This window comes from Phytophthora sojae (genome assembly GCF_000149755.1).
Source record: "Phytophthora sojae unplaced genomic scaffold PHYSOscaffold_18, whole genome shotgun sequence".
NCBI lineage: Eukaryota > Oomycota > Peronosporomycetes > Peronosporales > Peronosporaceae > Phytophthora > Phytophthora sojae.
Window position 1 is genome coordinate 45,171 of NW_009258132.1, and position 16,502 is coordinate 61,672.

The 16,502-nt window shown below is 53.3% G+C and overlaps 6 protein-coding genes across 6 annotated transcripts; 2 read left to right on the forward strand and 4 right to left on the reverse strand.

Moving 5' to 3' along the window:
* Positions 1-2,148: 2,148 nt before the first annotated feature.
* PHYSODRAFT_413552 (hypothetical protein) lies at positions 2,149-2,619 on the reverse strand (the record flags this gene model as incomplete). Its single annotated transcript, XM_009541014.1, has 1 exon — positions 2,149-2,619. A coding segment is annotated over one exon (471 nt), but the record flags the coding sequence as incomplete, so codon positions are not given.
* Positions 2,620-3,307: 688 nt separating this feature from the next.
* On the reverse strand, positions 3,308-3,961 carry PHYSODRAFT_534543 (hypothetical protein; the record flags this gene model as incomplete). The annotated part of the gene is made up of 2 exons (XM_009541015.1): positions 3,308-3,508; positions 3,608-3,961. Coding segments are annotated over 2 exons (555 nt in total), but the record flags the coding sequence as incomplete, so codon positions are not given.
* Positions 3,962-6,993: 3,032 nt separating this feature from the next.
* Positions 6,994-8,738, forward strand: PHYSODRAFT_320170 (hypothetical protein; the record flags this gene model as incomplete). Its single annotated transcript, XM_009541016.1, has 6 exons — positions 6,994-7,121; positions 7,239-7,428; positions 7,591-7,722; positions 7,760-8,071; positions 8,129-8,281; positions 8,568-8,738. 6 exons carry the CDS (start codon positions 6,994-6,996, stop codon positions 8,736-8,738), a joined length of 1,086 nt encoding a protein of 361 aa, XP_009539311.1.
* A 703-nt stretch (positions 8,739-9,441) lies between these two features.
* PHYSODRAFT_353225 (hypothetical protein) lies at positions 9,442-11,398 on the forward strand (the record flags this gene model as incomplete). Its single annotated transcript, XM_009541017.1, has 6 exons — positions 9,442-9,558; positions 9,655-9,900; positions 9,969-10,053; positions 10,134-10,203; positions 10,270-10,785; positions 10,864-11,398. Exons 1-6 carry the CDS (start codon positions 9,493-9,495, stop codon positions 11,396-11,398), a joined length of 1,518 nt encoding a protein of 505 aa, XP_009539312.1. The 5' UTR covers positions 9,442-9,492.
* A 446-nt stretch (positions 11,399-11,844) lies between these two features.
* PHYSODRAFT_534487 (hypothetical protein) lies at positions 11,845-13,048 on the reverse strand (the record flags this gene model as incomplete). The annotated part of the gene is made up of 4 exons (XM_009541018.1): positions 11,845-12,124; positions 12,188-12,381; positions 12,421-12,492; positions 12,569-13,048. 4 exons carry the CDS (start codon positions 13,046-13,048, stop codon positions 11,845-11,847), a joined length of 1,026 nt encoding a protein of 341 aa, XP_009539313.1.
* Positions 13,049-14,642: 1,594 nt separating this feature from the next.
* On the reverse strand, positions 14,643-16,332 carry PHYSODRAFT_534649 (hypothetical protein; the record flags this gene model as incomplete). The annotated part of the gene is made up of 4 exons (XM_009541019.1): positions 14,643-14,837; positions 14,895-15,792; positions 15,993-16,178; positions 16,259-16,332. The coding sequence occupies 4 exons, from the start codon at positions 16,330-16,332 to the stop codon at positions 14,643-14,645; spliced, it is 1,353 nt and encodes a 450-aa protein (XP_009539314.1).
* Between the last annotated feature and the right edge of the window lie 170 nt (positions 16,333-16,502).

Below are 16,502 nucleotides of genomic sequence, written 5' to 3' on the forward strand. Positions count from 1 at the left end.
CCTCTGTAATCAAATTTCTGAGCTGCTATCTCATCCGCAGTCATCTTAGTTTCGGGTTCTAACTCAAGACCTGTAATCTGAGGTGTCGCTACAGCTGAGCTGTTCTCAATGTTATACTTCTTCAGTAGTTCCAATATATACTGATGTTGAGAGATGGACATTGTCCGTTCTTCTGTGTTTCTGCGGACTTCCATTTTGAGGATTTAGTGGACATCCCCCAAGTCTTTCATCTTAAATCTCATAGATAGTTCCGCTTTGACTTTATTGATCAGTCTCATACTTTTCGACATGATCGTCAGGTCATCGACATATACCACGATGATGACCCAATCATCTCCCACTTTTTGTACGTAGATGCAAACTCCTTATTGCAACGTACAAAACCCATTGATGTGAGAAAGTTATGCTGCACCTGATACCAAATTCTAGGAGCCTGCTTCAACCCATAGATGCTTTTCCGCAGCTCACACACATAGCCCTCCTTCCCTGGTGCATGATAGCCCGGAGGTTGTCTCATGTATATGCGCTGGTCTCCATCCATGGTTCCATTCAAGAATGCTGTGTGAACATCCATCTGGTGGATATGACAATCGAGAATGGTGCCAATTGCTAAGACAAGGCGTAAGGACTCAAACCTCGTCACTGGGGCGTATACCTCGTCTACATCAACTCCAAACTCTTGATGATTTCCTTGAGCAACAAGTCGCGCTTTAAAGCGTTCTATTACTCCATTAGCATGGTATTTTACCACAAGTACCCAATGACACGGTAGTGCCTTTCTCCCAGGTGGCAGCTTTACTAGCTTCCAAGTGCCGTTATCTATTAGGGAATCGTACTCAAGATCAAGTGCACGTCTCTACTCTTTCCTATGTGGTCCTCGCAATGCTTCCTTAAGGTTGCGGGGTATTGGTATCTTATTCTGGAGAGTTTCCAGGCCATTAACTTTGTCCATGTGGGTTTGGTAGCACACATAATCCCCAAATTTAGCTGGTTTTCGTGTTTCACGTCGTGGTCTTTTAGCCGGCTTGGCTCCCACTGCCTCTACTAACCCTCGCTTTTGCTTAGGTGCTCCCACTGTTTGGTCAGACACTTGTTCTGTATCTGGTTCTCCCACTGCTCGGGTTGGCCCTGAGCCGGATGTAGTCTCTCCAACTGGTGGGGTAGAGTCTGTATTCTCCGCATTTTGTTCCTTTCCAAATGCACGCAACACTATATCAGCCCCGTGTTGTGTGTCGAACATTACGTGTCTTGAGTATATGAACCGGTTGTTGTACACATCCAAAAGCCGGTAACTCTTGTACTCGTCCGATATTCCCAAGAATCTGCACTTTACCTTCGTGCAGATAATTTCTTTTCTTTTCTTCGCTCTTTAGGTACATGCGCAAAGCATATACTTCCCTAAATGTGAAGGTCACTTATGTCTGGTGGTTTACCGTGCATCATTTCGTATGGGGTCTTATTACCCAGACGACTCATAGGCGTTCTGTTTTGCACATAGGTCATGCACATCAGTGCTTCTGGCCACCAACGATCAGCCATCTCAGCATCCTTTAGTGCACAGCGCACTTTGCTCATCTTAGTTTGGTGATCGCGTTCTGCCGCTCCATTTTCCTCTGGGCAGTATGCGTTTGACTTTTGAAATTTGATCCCCTTGCTCTTGCAAAAGCTTTTAAAAGCTTGGTTCACAAACTCGGTTCCTCCGTCTGACCTTATGCGTCGGATTTTAAACTTGCCTTCTCTCTCTAACTCGAGAAGCAACGTCTTAACTTTGTCATTGACTTCCCCTTTGTTGCGCAACACATAGGTCCAGCGCCAGGATGTTTGGTCGTCAATGATGCTCAAGAAGTATCTAATGGTTCCCACAGTTCCATAGATTCCCATTGTTTTCATGGGTCCGTTTGTATCCATGTGGATGGTACTAATAGGTTGATCATCTCTGGAACCTTTCAGATTTCGGTAGGACATTCTTCTCATCTTCATTTCTGCACAAGTGGAGCAGAAGAAGTTTATTCGTCTTAGCTTAGAGCCCTCAATATACGGTATTCCTTTTACAAGCTGGTTACTCATTACCTCAATCAGTTTATCCTTATTTACGTGTCCTAGACGCACATGCCATGCTCTCATTAGGCTCTCAATTTTGGTTAGAATTGGCATAGTCAATGGCTTAATTGGCGTAGCCTTAACAACATTGCACATTCTCTGTCTTTCTTCTGTAGTACAGGCTTGCACATAGTATGCCCCATTGAAAGACTTTGCTACAAATATTAACTTGTGCTTCCAAAGTATGAACTTGTACAGTCCGCTGTTACTTGCCACAATCTGATAACCTGCCCTTTTTAGCCAAAACTCACTTAAGATATTTGACTTAGCATGTGGTACTAGTGCTATATCACTAAACTGTACTGACTTAACTCCTGTTGGACTCATCAAAGACAACTTAACAGTACCAACAAATGTATTTCTCAGTTTAGAGCCCTGGCCAAATGTAAAAACGTAGTCTGAGTTGGGCTGCTTGGTCACGAAGACCGACTCGCTTGCAGTCAATCCATATCCGCATCCTGTATCCAAAACCCATGAGTTGCCCGTTAGCTCAGTGATAGGCACTAATAAAAAAGGGATACAGTCGGCTTACCGTATCTTCGAAGGCTTTCGCCTTTTCTTCCAATTCCTCAGCGGCGGCTGTGACCTTGACGCTGTTGGCAGGCACGACAGTCTTACCGTCGAACTCGTCAATGTCGTCCTCACTGCCGCTCTCCACAGAGCTGGACACCACCGGAGAGTTAGGACTTCCCGTCGGCGTGACCGCAGTGTCGCTCGCCATCGGCTCATCCTCATCTTCATCCTTGGGCTGATCCTTTTCCGCCTTCGGCTTGTTGATGTTGAGGCGTTGAAGGACCGCAGCATCCACCGGGATCTCCTTCCTCTTGGGAGCCGGTTGCACGTTTTGCACACGTGCATGGTCCGTCTTCCTCACTTTGAGCGGGCGAGGCTCGCTGAAGATGTCTTTTCGACCGACGCCCTTGGCCATGTCCTCCTTTCTCATAGGACAGTCCTTCTCGAAGTGGGGCCCAATCCTGTTCTTGTCGTTGTGCACGCCTTTGCAGTAGAAGCAGGCATTCGCTTGCTCAACATCCGTCGGCAGCATCATCGTTTTGCGCTTGCCGGACTTCTTCATCGGTCCCTTCTTTGCACCCGTCATTCCTCTAGCAGCGTAGTTGACCGGAATCTCAATCGGGCACTGAGTCGTCTTGCCCATCGCCTGAATCTCGGCCTTACTCTTGTTGCCGAAGATTGACTTCAACTTGGTCTCAATTTTCTCCAGGGTGAATTCCTCCTGCGAGAATGTGACGCTAGGTCCCCAAAGATGACCCGGTAGCATCGCAAGCACCTTCCCAATCATCAGTTGACTTGGCAGCAAGTGCACACGCAGTGTTTCTTGCCCTTGGCGGTTCAGCCGGTTTCTCACGTTGCGCAACTTCTGAAATAGTTCGGCCACGGATTTGAAGCCCTCAGTCATGGTTTCCTCAAATTCCATGATCAACTCCACCATGCCCATGGCGTCGCTCTTCCCAAAGTCGACCTCAAGTTGCGCCCAAAACGCCGCAACCTTTTGTGCGGAGAGTGGCGTACTCAGTTGATTCATGTATGTATGAGGCAGGGTCTGGTTGAACATGTCCCTGATGTAGGAATCCACTTCGTCCAGTAGAGCCACCTCATACTCATGTTGATTGCGAGCATCATCCGTAGCATCTGGTCCCGGATCTGCGATATGGGCAGGACGCAGGAGCAAATCCTGGAACCCGTGACGGGGCGCAGCCCTTCCGGCTTGAATCTCAGAGACCTTGCGGCTGTTGGTCTTGCTCACGAGATGTGCGACCACGGCGTCTTTCCATCGCTGGAAGTCGTTTGGGTTCCCATTGAACTTAAGGCCCGCGAAGGGAATTGGGGTGTCCTGGACCATCTTCGAGCACTCAGTACTTGAAATGTTAAAACTCAGTTTTGGTTGGTCAAACTTAAGCTTTATTTATCTCTTAATGCCCTCTAATAGACTAGTGCTCAGTCGTTGGCAAAAGGAGAAGTGAGCTCTCTCCGAATGCCGTCAAACATCATCGCACGAGCGGTCGCCAACAGGGCGCCCCCTGATTGGCTAGTTATGTAGTCCTATGATTGGCTCTCCCTTAACCAATGGGAGAGCGCCTTAATACCAGCGGGTACACTTTACCCTCAAGCCTTTACAGAGCCTTTACGGTCTCTCAGGAACCTCATTCTAACAGTAAGTACTGCAGTAACCGAGAGGAGATCGGCGACGAGAAAGATGCACCGCCGTGGTCGAAACAAGACTTGGAAGCTATGGTATCTCTATTGTACGGAACGGCATCGACGAAGAGTGAATACCTCGATACAGCCCTAGTCGTGATGATGTGGTACCGTTATGGTCGTAGCTCAGACGCGGAAACAGTCGAGAAGAGTCAGCTATCCATCTACCAGGCAAGATGGATAGCTGACTCTTCTCGACTATTGAAATAAGACCCCGCCTAGCAAAATTTTTGTGCTTGGCGGGGTCTTATTTCTTCGATTAAAGCGGGTTAAAACAGCTTTACTACAGGGCATCTCGTTATTCAAGGACCCGACCAATTTCTTGACCTGTTCTCCTTAAGCTCTGGCTGTGGCGCTGGCTATGCAGAAGGTGCCAAGTCAGCGCATATTCCCTCAGTTTATCACGAAAAGCGCAACACGGATGATATTGATGATTTGCTAGAGCTTAGTCTGATAGAACTCCTGGAAGTTGACAATGAGCAGCCTAATCACAAACTCCGTCGGCAAAGCGGGCGGTGCCTGGTGCACAAGCCTACGTCAATAGATTGCTGGTTGGAGTTAAGAAGCTAGCGGATTTGCACAGTGTTCGGATGACACCTGAACTTACCTATCATCATTCCGACGAGATGGGGCCATGCACGCTAACGGCGTTGCCTTGGTCGAGAACTGGATCATCGAGCGCGGCTGGCAGCTGGACCGCGTCAACAAGGCGTTTGGTTACATGATCGGTACGACGAGAAGATGTCCCACGTCTTGAGCGTGTGGAAGCCGAAAGACGGTGCGCGCCTACCTCCGCTAACAGCCTTAGACGCACCGGTGCTTGTCCTCACTCGCAAGATGCAGCTGGTGCCATTCGCTAACACCATGGCGTTCGCCGATTCAGCTCTCAACCTTGACGATGATGTCGTCGACGTTGTTACCGCAACGCTCTTCATGCACTATCCCGATATGCTGCGCCTCTGCAACAGCAGTCCATTCATCACGAAGATACACGGAGTGATGACCGCGCTGGGTGTCGACGAGTCAGAGCTACTTGCATGGAGCGTCACCACAAACAAGGCCTTTGTGGCCCCTCTCGCTGCTGCATCTGGCACGGCTGACGATGAAGAGAAACCTGCGCCCGCGTTGGACCTCCTTAAACGCCAGTTGGAGCTGATAGATGTCTTGATCCTTCAAAACAAACGGCTCGATGAGAGAATGTTAGCAGTAGAAGCACAGCTGCGTACACTTACCAACTGTACGGCAACGTCTGATCTAGCCTGCAGCGATGAAACCAGTGCCGACATCAATCAATCCCAAGCCCTTGAAGCCAAGGCCTTTTGAAGCCAAGACGCCGCACTCGAAGAAGAAGGGGGTCGTTCCCTGTCTGCGATCTGGTTTGAATGGTTCACGGCAGAATCTCGCGTTTACGCCTCGCGATCTGTTAAAAAAAGACAGCATTGCACAAATACCGACACAGTACAGGGTACCTGATGCTCTCCTTACCTTCAGGCTTCGCGCTGGACACTTCATCACCAGCATTCAAGAGTGAGATGCTGGAGTTTGGCGACAAGGCAGAGCAAATGCGCTTGCCTTCTTGAAGACACATGGCTCCTCAGCAGTCGTGACTGGTACGGAGTTGAAGGCATTTGGCGATATTGTTGATCCTACGCCGCCTGCAGCGTTGCCAGCGTTCATCCGACTAAAGCCTGCGCGAGAATGACCTGTATTTGCAGCACCCAGCAAAGCCGACCGATAAACACGAAGTTAAAGCATTCTTATAGCATAACACACCTTACACATAACACCTCAGCATTGATGAATACAGGCAACAACAGCAGCAAAACTCTTCGTGTATTTACTTAGACTACACATAACACTGCACAAACATAATGTTAGAATAGATATCCACCCGAGCAACAGCGTTCTTACCTTGCATCTTGTTGGCATCATGAGCAGAACCGCCCTCCGCGTCACTGCAGCTGCTGGCCTTGGGGGCCGTCACCCCGCCCGAGGCCATGCACTCGTCCGTATCGCCGCCGACACCGCTGTCCGCTATGTGTGTGGCCGCTGTATGTCTGGCTCCAAAATGCGGAATGAATGAATATTACTCAGTTGGAGTTGTCACTAAAATTGAAATAACTGTCGTTAAAGTGGATTGACCGAGTACCGGTTGGACACCGTGGTTGGACAGTTGGAATTTGACGGTATGGACAACGAGCTGGTAGCCTGCACCAGTAACCCTTTGGAGCGCTTTGACCATGTTATCAACACGAGCGAGGGTTTCGGCCAGATTCTATTTCCGTACTTCTTGGGATTTAGGTTTGGATTATATGCTGCGGGAATCGCTCCAGTGACGGTTTGGCATGAGGTTTTCCTGCGGGTCCATGAATCAGTAAACCACGTTACATGTACAGAAAATACCCTTGGTAGTCATGGCGTCGGGAAGCCACTTTTCTTCCTAGGTGAGGGTATTCCTGTCATGAGGTGTGCCGTACGTGTGGTACAGTCGCTGTACTACCTATATGATACACTTAAAGCAGCCTTTCACGCTCATCATTCGTAGTGTCGGCGGTTGCAAGCATGTCGGACCAGACCAACCATTCATGCTGGCCAGCCACGACATTTGTTGCCGCCAGCAACCGATGCGACCCTCAAACACCATTAGCTCAATTTCAGAGTCACAGCTTGCCCCAAATGCCTTCTCACCTCAATTCTAAGTTCCAGCCCAAGTCATCTCGGGTATCGTTCACCAACGCTCAGCGCCTCCGGATTTGTGAGCACCAAGCTCGGAACCCTCACCTGTCGCAAAACCAACTTGATGAGTACCTTCTCGCTCTCTCAGCTTCCATCACAGGGGGTGATCTCCAAGCTTCTCAAGCGCAAAGAAGACCCGAAGAAGCTGCCGACCGCACAGCTCATCGTCAAAGCTCGGCATGAAGTGCGCTTTCCCGAGCTGATACCGCGCTAGCAAACTGGGTGTGTTGGCGTAAGAATAGAAATGTCACGGTTACGGGTGATGCTATCCGAGAGAAGGCCGCACGGTTCGCGCGGATCCCGAAGCTGGAAAACCGACTCACGTGGTCCAACGGGTGGCTTCACCGGTTTAATATTCGCCACAGGTTTGGCAGTGTTAAGCTCCACGGCGAGAGAGCCCGCCATTAAGGCGTTTATTAGCGACCTACAGCGAGAACTGAAAAACTACGTGCTGCGAGACATATTTAACATGGATGACCGGACTCTTTTTCTCCATGCCCCCCCCCCCCGATCGCACTTTGGCTCGGAAGTCGGAAGCGTCTCTTCGGCAAGGAAACCAAAACACGCATGGCTATCGCGTTGACATGCAACGCGGACGGTACGGAGCGCCTCCCTCCGCTATTCGTCGGGAAGTCGAAGAAGCCCCGAGGCTTTAAGAAGGACATGGCAGTGGGCATTGGAGCTGAACTACACGAACAGCGTGAAGATGTGGATGTCGCGCGCAATCTTCTCAAAGTGGCTCAAGGATGTCGGCACCAAGTTCCGACTGCAGCATCGGAAGGTTCTTACGATCCTGGATAACGCTACGGTGCACGGAAGCTACGACGCCGACTCCCTGACGAATGTTGAGGTGGTTTCCTCCCACCCAACACGACCACTGCTTGACGCGGGGATAATTGCCGCGTTCAAGCGTCGGTACAGGCGCAGGCAAATTCAACACGCCCTCGATCTCCTTGAAGCCGATCCAACGATGGACATATCGAAGGCGGCCAAGTTGTACAAGGTGGACATTTACCAGGTAATTATTTTGTGCATTGAGTGCTGAAACTCCATGCCTCCCTCTCTTTTTGCGAAGTGTTGGGGACACACCGTACTTTTGGACAACTACATGTGCGAGTGTGACGAGCCTGAAAAGGACGACTCGATCGCCGACGAGCTGAGCTCGATGCTATCGAGCTTACGAGCGTCAAACCCGATGTCCGTGGAGGAGTTGCTTAACCCTATTGTGGTTGATGGTCCTAAAACCTTGCAATATGCTTGGTTTTACAAATTTAATCCAATAAAATCACCCCTCTATTGATGTTAACCTATTATATCACTTGCGTAAAACCAAGCATATTGCAAGGTTTTACAACAATAATTGCAATAATTATTGATACACCCCTGCAAAATGATATATTATGCTGCGGGGTGCGGCGCAAAACCAAGCATTTATGCATGTTTTACCATGGGGACTTCAGTATACAAAACTCAAATATAATTTTGAACACTAAAGGGTTAACCCGCCACATGAGGACATTATCGACAAACCCACAGATGGAGAGTTTTGCGGTATTGACGAAGACAAAAACCCACCTTTTGAAGACGAAAGTGGCGCAATTGTGGTCGTTGATGATGAGCCTGAGACCACTAAAGAGGAGCTGGGCGTTGAAGCATCTAAGGTGGATCGCCAAAATCCTCACTAGAGCAGATGCAACAGGCGTCTCCGACAGCTCTGTGAGCGGGCTCAGAACAATGCAGGCGAAGAGCTTGGAAGAAAGCAAGGATACAAGCAGCAAATGCCTTTGCTTGACTACTTTGTTAGTCCTGTACAGAATGAAATGTTGCTATAGTTAAACACCCCATAATATTCATATCTTGTGTTTTTGCATTCCTTATTACGATTGAAGGGTGAGGGGGGATAATTTCTTGGCTTTGAATAGGAAGGTCATCCTGAATTCGTTGGGACCCGCAATTTTATTCCTGATGAGCGGTTATTCCTCACCTAGGGATTACTACCGAGGAATTGTCTGTACCGCAATAACACCACAAGAAATGTATGTAAAGCGTACTGCAATAGCAACTACAAAAAACACCGAACTGCCCGCGAACCAGTATTGATGATAATAGTGGCGGTTTGTCATGAGGTTTTGAGTTTACCTAACGTGATTTACCAATTCATGAACCGGCCGAAAATGTGGTGTCCCAGATTAAGTGATGTGCCGGAAAAACTGCGCCTTTTGGCGGCTTGTCCCATCAAACTGCTGCGATCTTTCCGACATGGTGTTGAAAACAAACCACCAAATTTTCGGCGCGCAACTTTACTTGCGCGAGTTAAAGTTGCTTGATATGTGCACCACACCGCTGGGGGGATCACCCCAGAAACGCCACACACAGTGAAGCAGGCCTGAGCCGAAGCGAAGCGCTCCTCTCTCTCTCCCTGCCTCGCGCTCGTCGGCCATGATCGACCCGTCCAAAGACAAGTTCGCCTACTTCAAGGACAACATCCAGACGGCGGAGGACAAGGTGCGGCCTAAATGGGACTCCGGAGTAAGATAAAACACCAGCTAATCCTTACTACTACTGCTGCTGCTGCTGCCGCTGTGGCTACTATACTACCAGGAGGACTTCGACGCCAGCCAGTACTACTACCACCGAGACGAGTTCGCGGGCTCCAAGCCGCTGGGCGCCAGCAACGGCCTGGGCGGCAGCGGCGGCCCGCACCTGAGTCTCTCGTCCTTCCACTCCATGGGCAGCGGCCTGGGGGCGGCCATGGACGCGGAGGCGCCGGAGCCCAACCTGGCGCAGATGCACGGCTCGTACGCGGGCTACAACAGCGCCATGATGCAGGGAGGAGGAGCCAGCTCGGTACGGCACGCGGCAGTTGGCCGGGAGGTGGCTGGGAGTTTTGAACTAATTTTTGTTGGTGCTGGCAGTTTTTGGGCGGCTCGGGCGTGGGACGCATGCAAGTGGGAGGCGCGGCGATGCCGCCGACGCACGAGCTGCACCGCATCAACTCCGGTGAGCTCGGAGCGAGCTAGAGTTGCTGCTGGAGTTAAGAGTGTCATGACTGACTGGGTGGGGGTTAACTGCTGCTTCAGGACGGAATTTCCAGCTGCCGACGGAGAACAAGGCGCCCGACATGTCAGAGTTCCCTGCTCTCGGATCCAGGTGAGTTCAACTGTGCTGGGAACTGAAGACAGGCAGGAGGGACTAAAAGCCTCGGTGGTTGAGCAGGATGGGCTCGCTGTCGCTGGAGTCGAGCTTCGAAGGCACGGCGGCCGACCGCATGCGCGGGCAGCCGTCTGAGTTCGTGATCCAGAAGGAGGACTTCCCAGCGCTCTCGACGTTTGGTGGGCCCGGGGTTAGCGAGAAGAGCCCCATGCGGCCACCGACCGAGCTCAAGAGACACTCGAGCTTCACCTCAAGCGCAGCGGACGGGATGGTGTCCTCACGGTTGGAGCAGCAGAAGGGCGGCACTTCCATAGGCAGTCGGGCTGGCAGCGCGGCGCAGGCAGCAGCGAGCAGTGGCAGCGTAAATCTAGGCACTGAGGCGTTCGATCATTTCCGAGCGCCCCGGCCAGACGAGCAGGCAGCCACGAGCGAAACGAGCAATGGTGAACTGGACCCGAGCAATCAGTACGGGCTCCTGGGGATGCTGCACACCATCATCCGGCCGGGCAACGACTCCAAGAAGAACTTGGCAATGGGCTGCGACCTGACGTCGCTTGGATTGAACCTCAACGCTGCAGAGTAAGTTCTTGGGCAGGTTCAGCGGAGGCTGTTGATGATACGAGGCTAACTAATTCTGTGGCTGGCTGTTATCTCCAGGCCGCTGTACCCTACGTTCGCATCTCCCTGGTCTGAAGAGCAGCTGACAAAAGAACCGCAGTTCTCGTTGCCAACGTGCTACTACAACCAGCCGCCGGTGCTCAAGACGACGCATCTGTCCAAGTTCCACCTCGAGACGCTGTTCTTCATCTACTACTCGATGCCCAAGGATGTTTTGCAGGCGTACGCGGCGCAGGAGCTCTACAGTCGCGAGTGGCGCTACCACGCTGAGTTGAAGACCTGGTTGAAGCGCGCCTCTCCTGCAGATGCTGCTCTTCTGACGGGTAATGCCAACTCTTCGGTAGGGGGGTCAAGCAGCGGGTCTCCTACTGGCAATGGTAGCATCGGTTCCATTGGTAGTGCGATGGGCTCGGGCACGGGGCCGTCATTAGCGAACAGCTCGCTTGCGCCGCAGTTCCTGTACTTTGACACTGCGACGTGGGAGCGACGCGTATTCACGGGCAACATCAACTCGATCAGTGCTGGCCTTTTGGGCGAAGAGGAGATCCGGGTGAAGTTTAACGCGTCTTCGTAATATACTACGCACCTCGACCACCAGTTCTGCGGCTCTGGGATGATGTGCTCGTTCACTTGGTGAAAGGCAATGGAGGCGTGCATCCAGGTGGCAAGGCTGTGCTGTTTATATTGTATTCTATAGTTCATGGGATCCTCATCACTCTCAGCTTATGATGTTTTGCTGTGAAGCGTGTTAGGGATGCCAGGAGAGAGCGGAGAGCAGAGCAGATTGCCCAGGTAGACCTTCGATCGTCTACATGCAGCGCACTGATGCTTCTCCTCTCTCTGTTCTATTGTGTCATTTTGATGCCTGCCTGTTCATGCAGATTCCTTCCTGCCTGGCCCCCAGTCGTGTGCATTTCCTGCTTCATCGCAGTATGCGGAGGCTGCACATACACCACTTATAAGAATTTTTAAATCACGGGCGCTCGTGTCTGTTGGTGGGCGCCACCTCTCGACGTGCGATCACCGAGAGGAGGCATCCACGATCTGCTTGCCGCCGAGAGCAAGCTCCAGCTGCGTGAGACGCTCTTGCTGCGCCTGCATACATGCCAGGAGCTCCTGCTTTTCGGCCTGCAGCTTCTCCACCTGTGCAGCGCTGTTTGCAGCCTGCTGCGCCAGCCGAGTCGTGGCTACGGCGTGCTTCTGCTCAAGTGCTGCGACTTTGATTGTCGTCTCGAGCGTGAGCTGCTTCTCCCGCTTGCCGTGGCTTCGCTTCGCACCTTCCAGTTGGGCTCGAAGTGTTCTGCACGGTCGAGCTAGGTAAGTGAACTGCATTGCAACCGACAGATAGCCGCAAGTAACTTACTGGGTCTCGCGTTGTGAGTCGATGACAATAGCGTGCATACGCGCTCGGAGCCTGGTGAGCTGCAGTTTGGCAGCGGCCTCTCCGCTCGTATCCACTTGCTTCCGCGAACAACCGCAAGGCGACGACTCAACTCCTTCGTCTTCATCCACGGGAGCCGACCATCGCCTCACCTGGTTGTTCTCCAGCCTCTCATTCTCCCGCGCCATCGACAACTTCGCGTTGGTAGCAGCGACGGCGTCCGACTCCAATCCGTCTTCGTCTTCGTGCGCGTTGCCTCGGATCAAGCCCTGGAGCTCGATGATTTTCTACACAAGCGCACACGGTGGTCAGTATCAAGAAGGCAAGCGGGTGACTATCATCACCATCAGAGCGCTGACTTACGGTCTGCATGAGGTGCTGTTCGGACGCGCGCCGCTTCTTCTCGTCCTCAAGGCTTTTGATCAGCAGCGCTACCTGTTGGCGCAGCATGGCGACCTCTTCCTCGCTCTCGTCTCCTTCGTCGTCTGACGGGATCGGGCGGTCCGGGAAGTGGCTGATCGGAATCGGACTGCTGCAGCGACTGCTGCAGTTGCTACTGCTCCCGTAACTACCGAATTCCGGGGTCGGAGAAAAGCACTGATACGTTTGGGCGGTGGGGTCTCGCTTCTTAAGGGGGCTTCGCTCGCCGTTGGCGAAGGCTCGGGGGCTGTGCACCATGGCCGCAACCGCAGCCGACGCGGCGGAGCAGCGACGACGGGGGCTGTGGATTGGCGTGCCTGGACCGCCTTCAGACGGCATCGCGAACAACCGCTGCAGCACAGAGCGAGGGACGCCACCGACGTGCGGCTCGTGCATTGGCCGGCCCTGCCACGCCGCCACCATCTCCGAGCGCTGAAGTCCGGTCGACTCCGGAGGCCACGTGCAGCCTGGAAGCTTCCCTGCTGATGGGACTTGGTCGGGTCTCGGTGCGACCGACTCAAGTTTGGTACTGGGCGTCACGGTTGGTGATCGTTGCGACCACTCCGCCGTTGCGCCTGGCGGCTCCATGCTCAACTCCCCTCTGCGATCGAAGGGCGGAGCTCGTCCGCGGCCGGGCGTGAGTGTTTGAATGCTGCGGAAAACCTGCGTGCTAAGCCGGTCGGCGGTGAACCTACGAGAGTAACGCCCTCAAGGCGTGCTCTTTGCACAAGATCGAGGATCAGGCTACTGAGTGCCCCCGAAAGAGAGACCGGAAGTTTCAAGGCCAGAAAAGGCTATTTTTCAAAAGACCCTGCGTGGCGGCGTCGGCGGAGAGCTCCGGCGCTTTTGGAACTTTTTTTCGCGAAACTACTAAGTTACACGTCCGCTAAGACTACGGCAGCGGCCAAAACAACTGGGAGAAATACCGGCGAACGCACAGCCAACGAGCAAGGCTGGCCAACGAGTGAAAAGTTCGAAGAGGTCGCCCGAGAAGAGCTGCGGCGGGCATTAGGCACCAGGCCCTCGAGCATGAGACGCCGTAACGGATCGCCTCGCGTGCCCCCGAATAATCTGTTTCCGCTCGACACGCACCCCAGCGACACCCCTCGGCGCTTCTTCATGGCGACGGAGTGCGGCGCCGTCAGCCAAATCGCACGCACTGATCCTCCATCAATGCGTGCACGAGCACGAGGGTATCATACCACATTATGCCGGGCCGTTATCGCTCATGTTGAAGTTGTAGCCGGTTCACAGTATCTTTTGGTGGATCCGTTTCATCATGATTTCCACGCACCGCGCTACTACAACACACATTGGACTATAGTAGTTAAATTGCAGCGTGTTGCCAACAGCCCAAGCACTCTGATCCTGGAGACCTATCCTCGTGCAGGCGTCGAGCGACTTGTGGCCAGCTCCAAGCAGCGGCAGGATGGCTGCACAATTCGCCACCGCAATGGGATGCAGCGCGCGTGTCGTTTTGGTGGCATTTTTGGCAGGCGAGTGCAACCGGTTTTCCTGCAAACTAAACGAGCGACTCAACGGCTCCGAGGTTTCCTGCGCTATATTGTTCTGGAGCGAACGCTTGCCCAAAATTTAGCTGGCTGCAGGGCGCTGCATGGGCTGCAACCTGATCGACCAGCTAAGCTAGAATCTCGGACTGACGGATTGATGACTAAAGTGGCACGCCGCGGGCGCGGGCGCCGTTCAAGATACGCAGGAAGGTTCCCACTGCCTTAACCAAGAGGCACTGCTTGTTCACGTTGCCCCTGAAAACGACCCGGAGAAACGGTGTGCTACGCTATCGAAAGGCCATGTCGCTGTCGGCGCGCTCGAGACACGATGCAAACGGTGGAGTAACTATGACCATTCTAGAAGCCGAGGACGTTGCTGGCGTGGAGCTCGTCCAGCAACGGGGACACGAGGGTGATTGTGAGCAGGTAGACGATGATGCCCAGGAACAGCGAGATCGGGAGTGCCGGCAAGGCGTCGAAGCGCGCGAGCAAGTACAGAGTCACGGCTAGGCCCTGGAAATTCGCATCAAAGCAGAGGCCCAGTTAGTCATACAGCGAACCAAACAGATAACGCGGGGTGCACTTACGACGAGGATGCTGAAGAAGCAGGCAGCGAAGACTGCAAAACCGTGGAGAGACGCGCGTGCAACCAGCACACTGTAGAAGATGAAGTCGCCCAGACCCAGCTTGATGGACTTGTCCTGTTGATCCTCTCCGCCGCTGCCACGACTTGGGTACTCAGCGGAACCTGCGAACACGACGTGGATGCCCGGGTACGGCTGTAGCCTCGACACGTAGTCGACGCCGTAGTAGCTGTAGAGGTTTCTCCAGAGACGCAGTTGGTTGCGCTGGAAGCTGCGAGCGAGTTCCTCGCTTCGGTTCTGGCACTGCGAGTTCTGGTCGTACAGGAATGCTTGAAGTTGGCGTCGGAATTGGGACGCATCGACCGCACCGCGCTCTTGCACTGTACTGTCAGCCTGTCCAGCGAGCAGCAGGCGCTTGATGAAGATTTCCTCTGGCACTGTGTCACGACTCGCAACTCTCCGCCTCGGCACGTCTACGGCCTCAGTCTGGACGCTGGTCTTCTCGTCCATGTGAGCGCGCTCCACGTCGGCTTCGAACAGGAGCCCTGGGATCGGCGTGCCCTTCTCCTGAACGAGGTCCACCAGGCAGCGGAGAGGCCCCACCGGCGTCAAGACGGCGAAGAGGTCCCAGAAGCCGAGCAGAAGCAGCAGCATCCAGATGCTCCACTCGGGCAACTGAGCGAGCTGCCAAGCGACGATGACGCTGGTGGCGACCAGGTAGCCACGCTCGAGCGCCCCTGGGATGCCCTTCTGGTAAAAAATGCTGAGCACGCCCACCATGGCGAAGTTGTACATGACGACGGTGAGCGAGACGCGGTCCACGACCCAGTGGAGGTTGTCGCACAGCACGATGATGACCAGCTTGGAGCCCATGAGCCCGAGCAGCGCGGCCGAGTAGATGACGCAGTACCCCGCGAAGAGGTGCATGCCGTTGCACTTGTAGAGCAGCACGATGCCGAACGTGAGGAAGGCGATGAAGACGATGACCAAAAGAGCATTTAGCAGCGCCTCCTCGGTCTTTGCGGCTGTGGACAATTCGGACGAGTCGATGTCTTGGTAGTACATGTAAGTCCTACGCAGACAACCACTGAGTTAGTCCACTGAATGAATGACTGGAAGCAGTATTACTCTCAAGATTCGGCGTACGTCATAGCTCGCTCCATAACGGGGTCCGTAATGTACGACGCAGCGAGACTGCAACCATGACAAAGACGATTGAGATGAGCTAGCCTTGTCATAGTGGATCTATAATGCCTTTGTGTGCTCGCTCACCTGGAGCAGATGATGGCGGTGGAGACTGGCCAAACGACTGCGAAGAAGCTGTTGAGTTGGTGGATGACCGTCCCGAGGTCCACCGCGTCGTCGCGAGGCTTCTGCTGCAATTGCCGCTCCTTGCCGCGCGCAACGTCGTCATACACGCGGGTCTTGTCCAGCAGAGGCTCCTCGTACATCGTCGAGCTGCAGCGCATCAACAGACCATCGTGTCAACTAGAGACCCCACTCACTACCTTCAATGCTCTCGGACTAAAGACACCCACTTGCTCTCGTCGCCCGAGACGCTCAGGTAGTGCACGCTCGCCAAGCTCCTCGCGTTGGATCGCGCATTCCCCATGAACGCTGCCTCCTCTCTTCCTCTACAGGACCTCTGGATCAGAGGATTCTAGCGAGGTGAAGGGACGTGCGGGATCTTGACCAGCGGCTGACAGATCAAAAGGGTCAAAGGGGCACCACCTCGTCCGGCGTAACGTCCTCCAGCATCTAGAGAGTGAACTGAACGAAGCA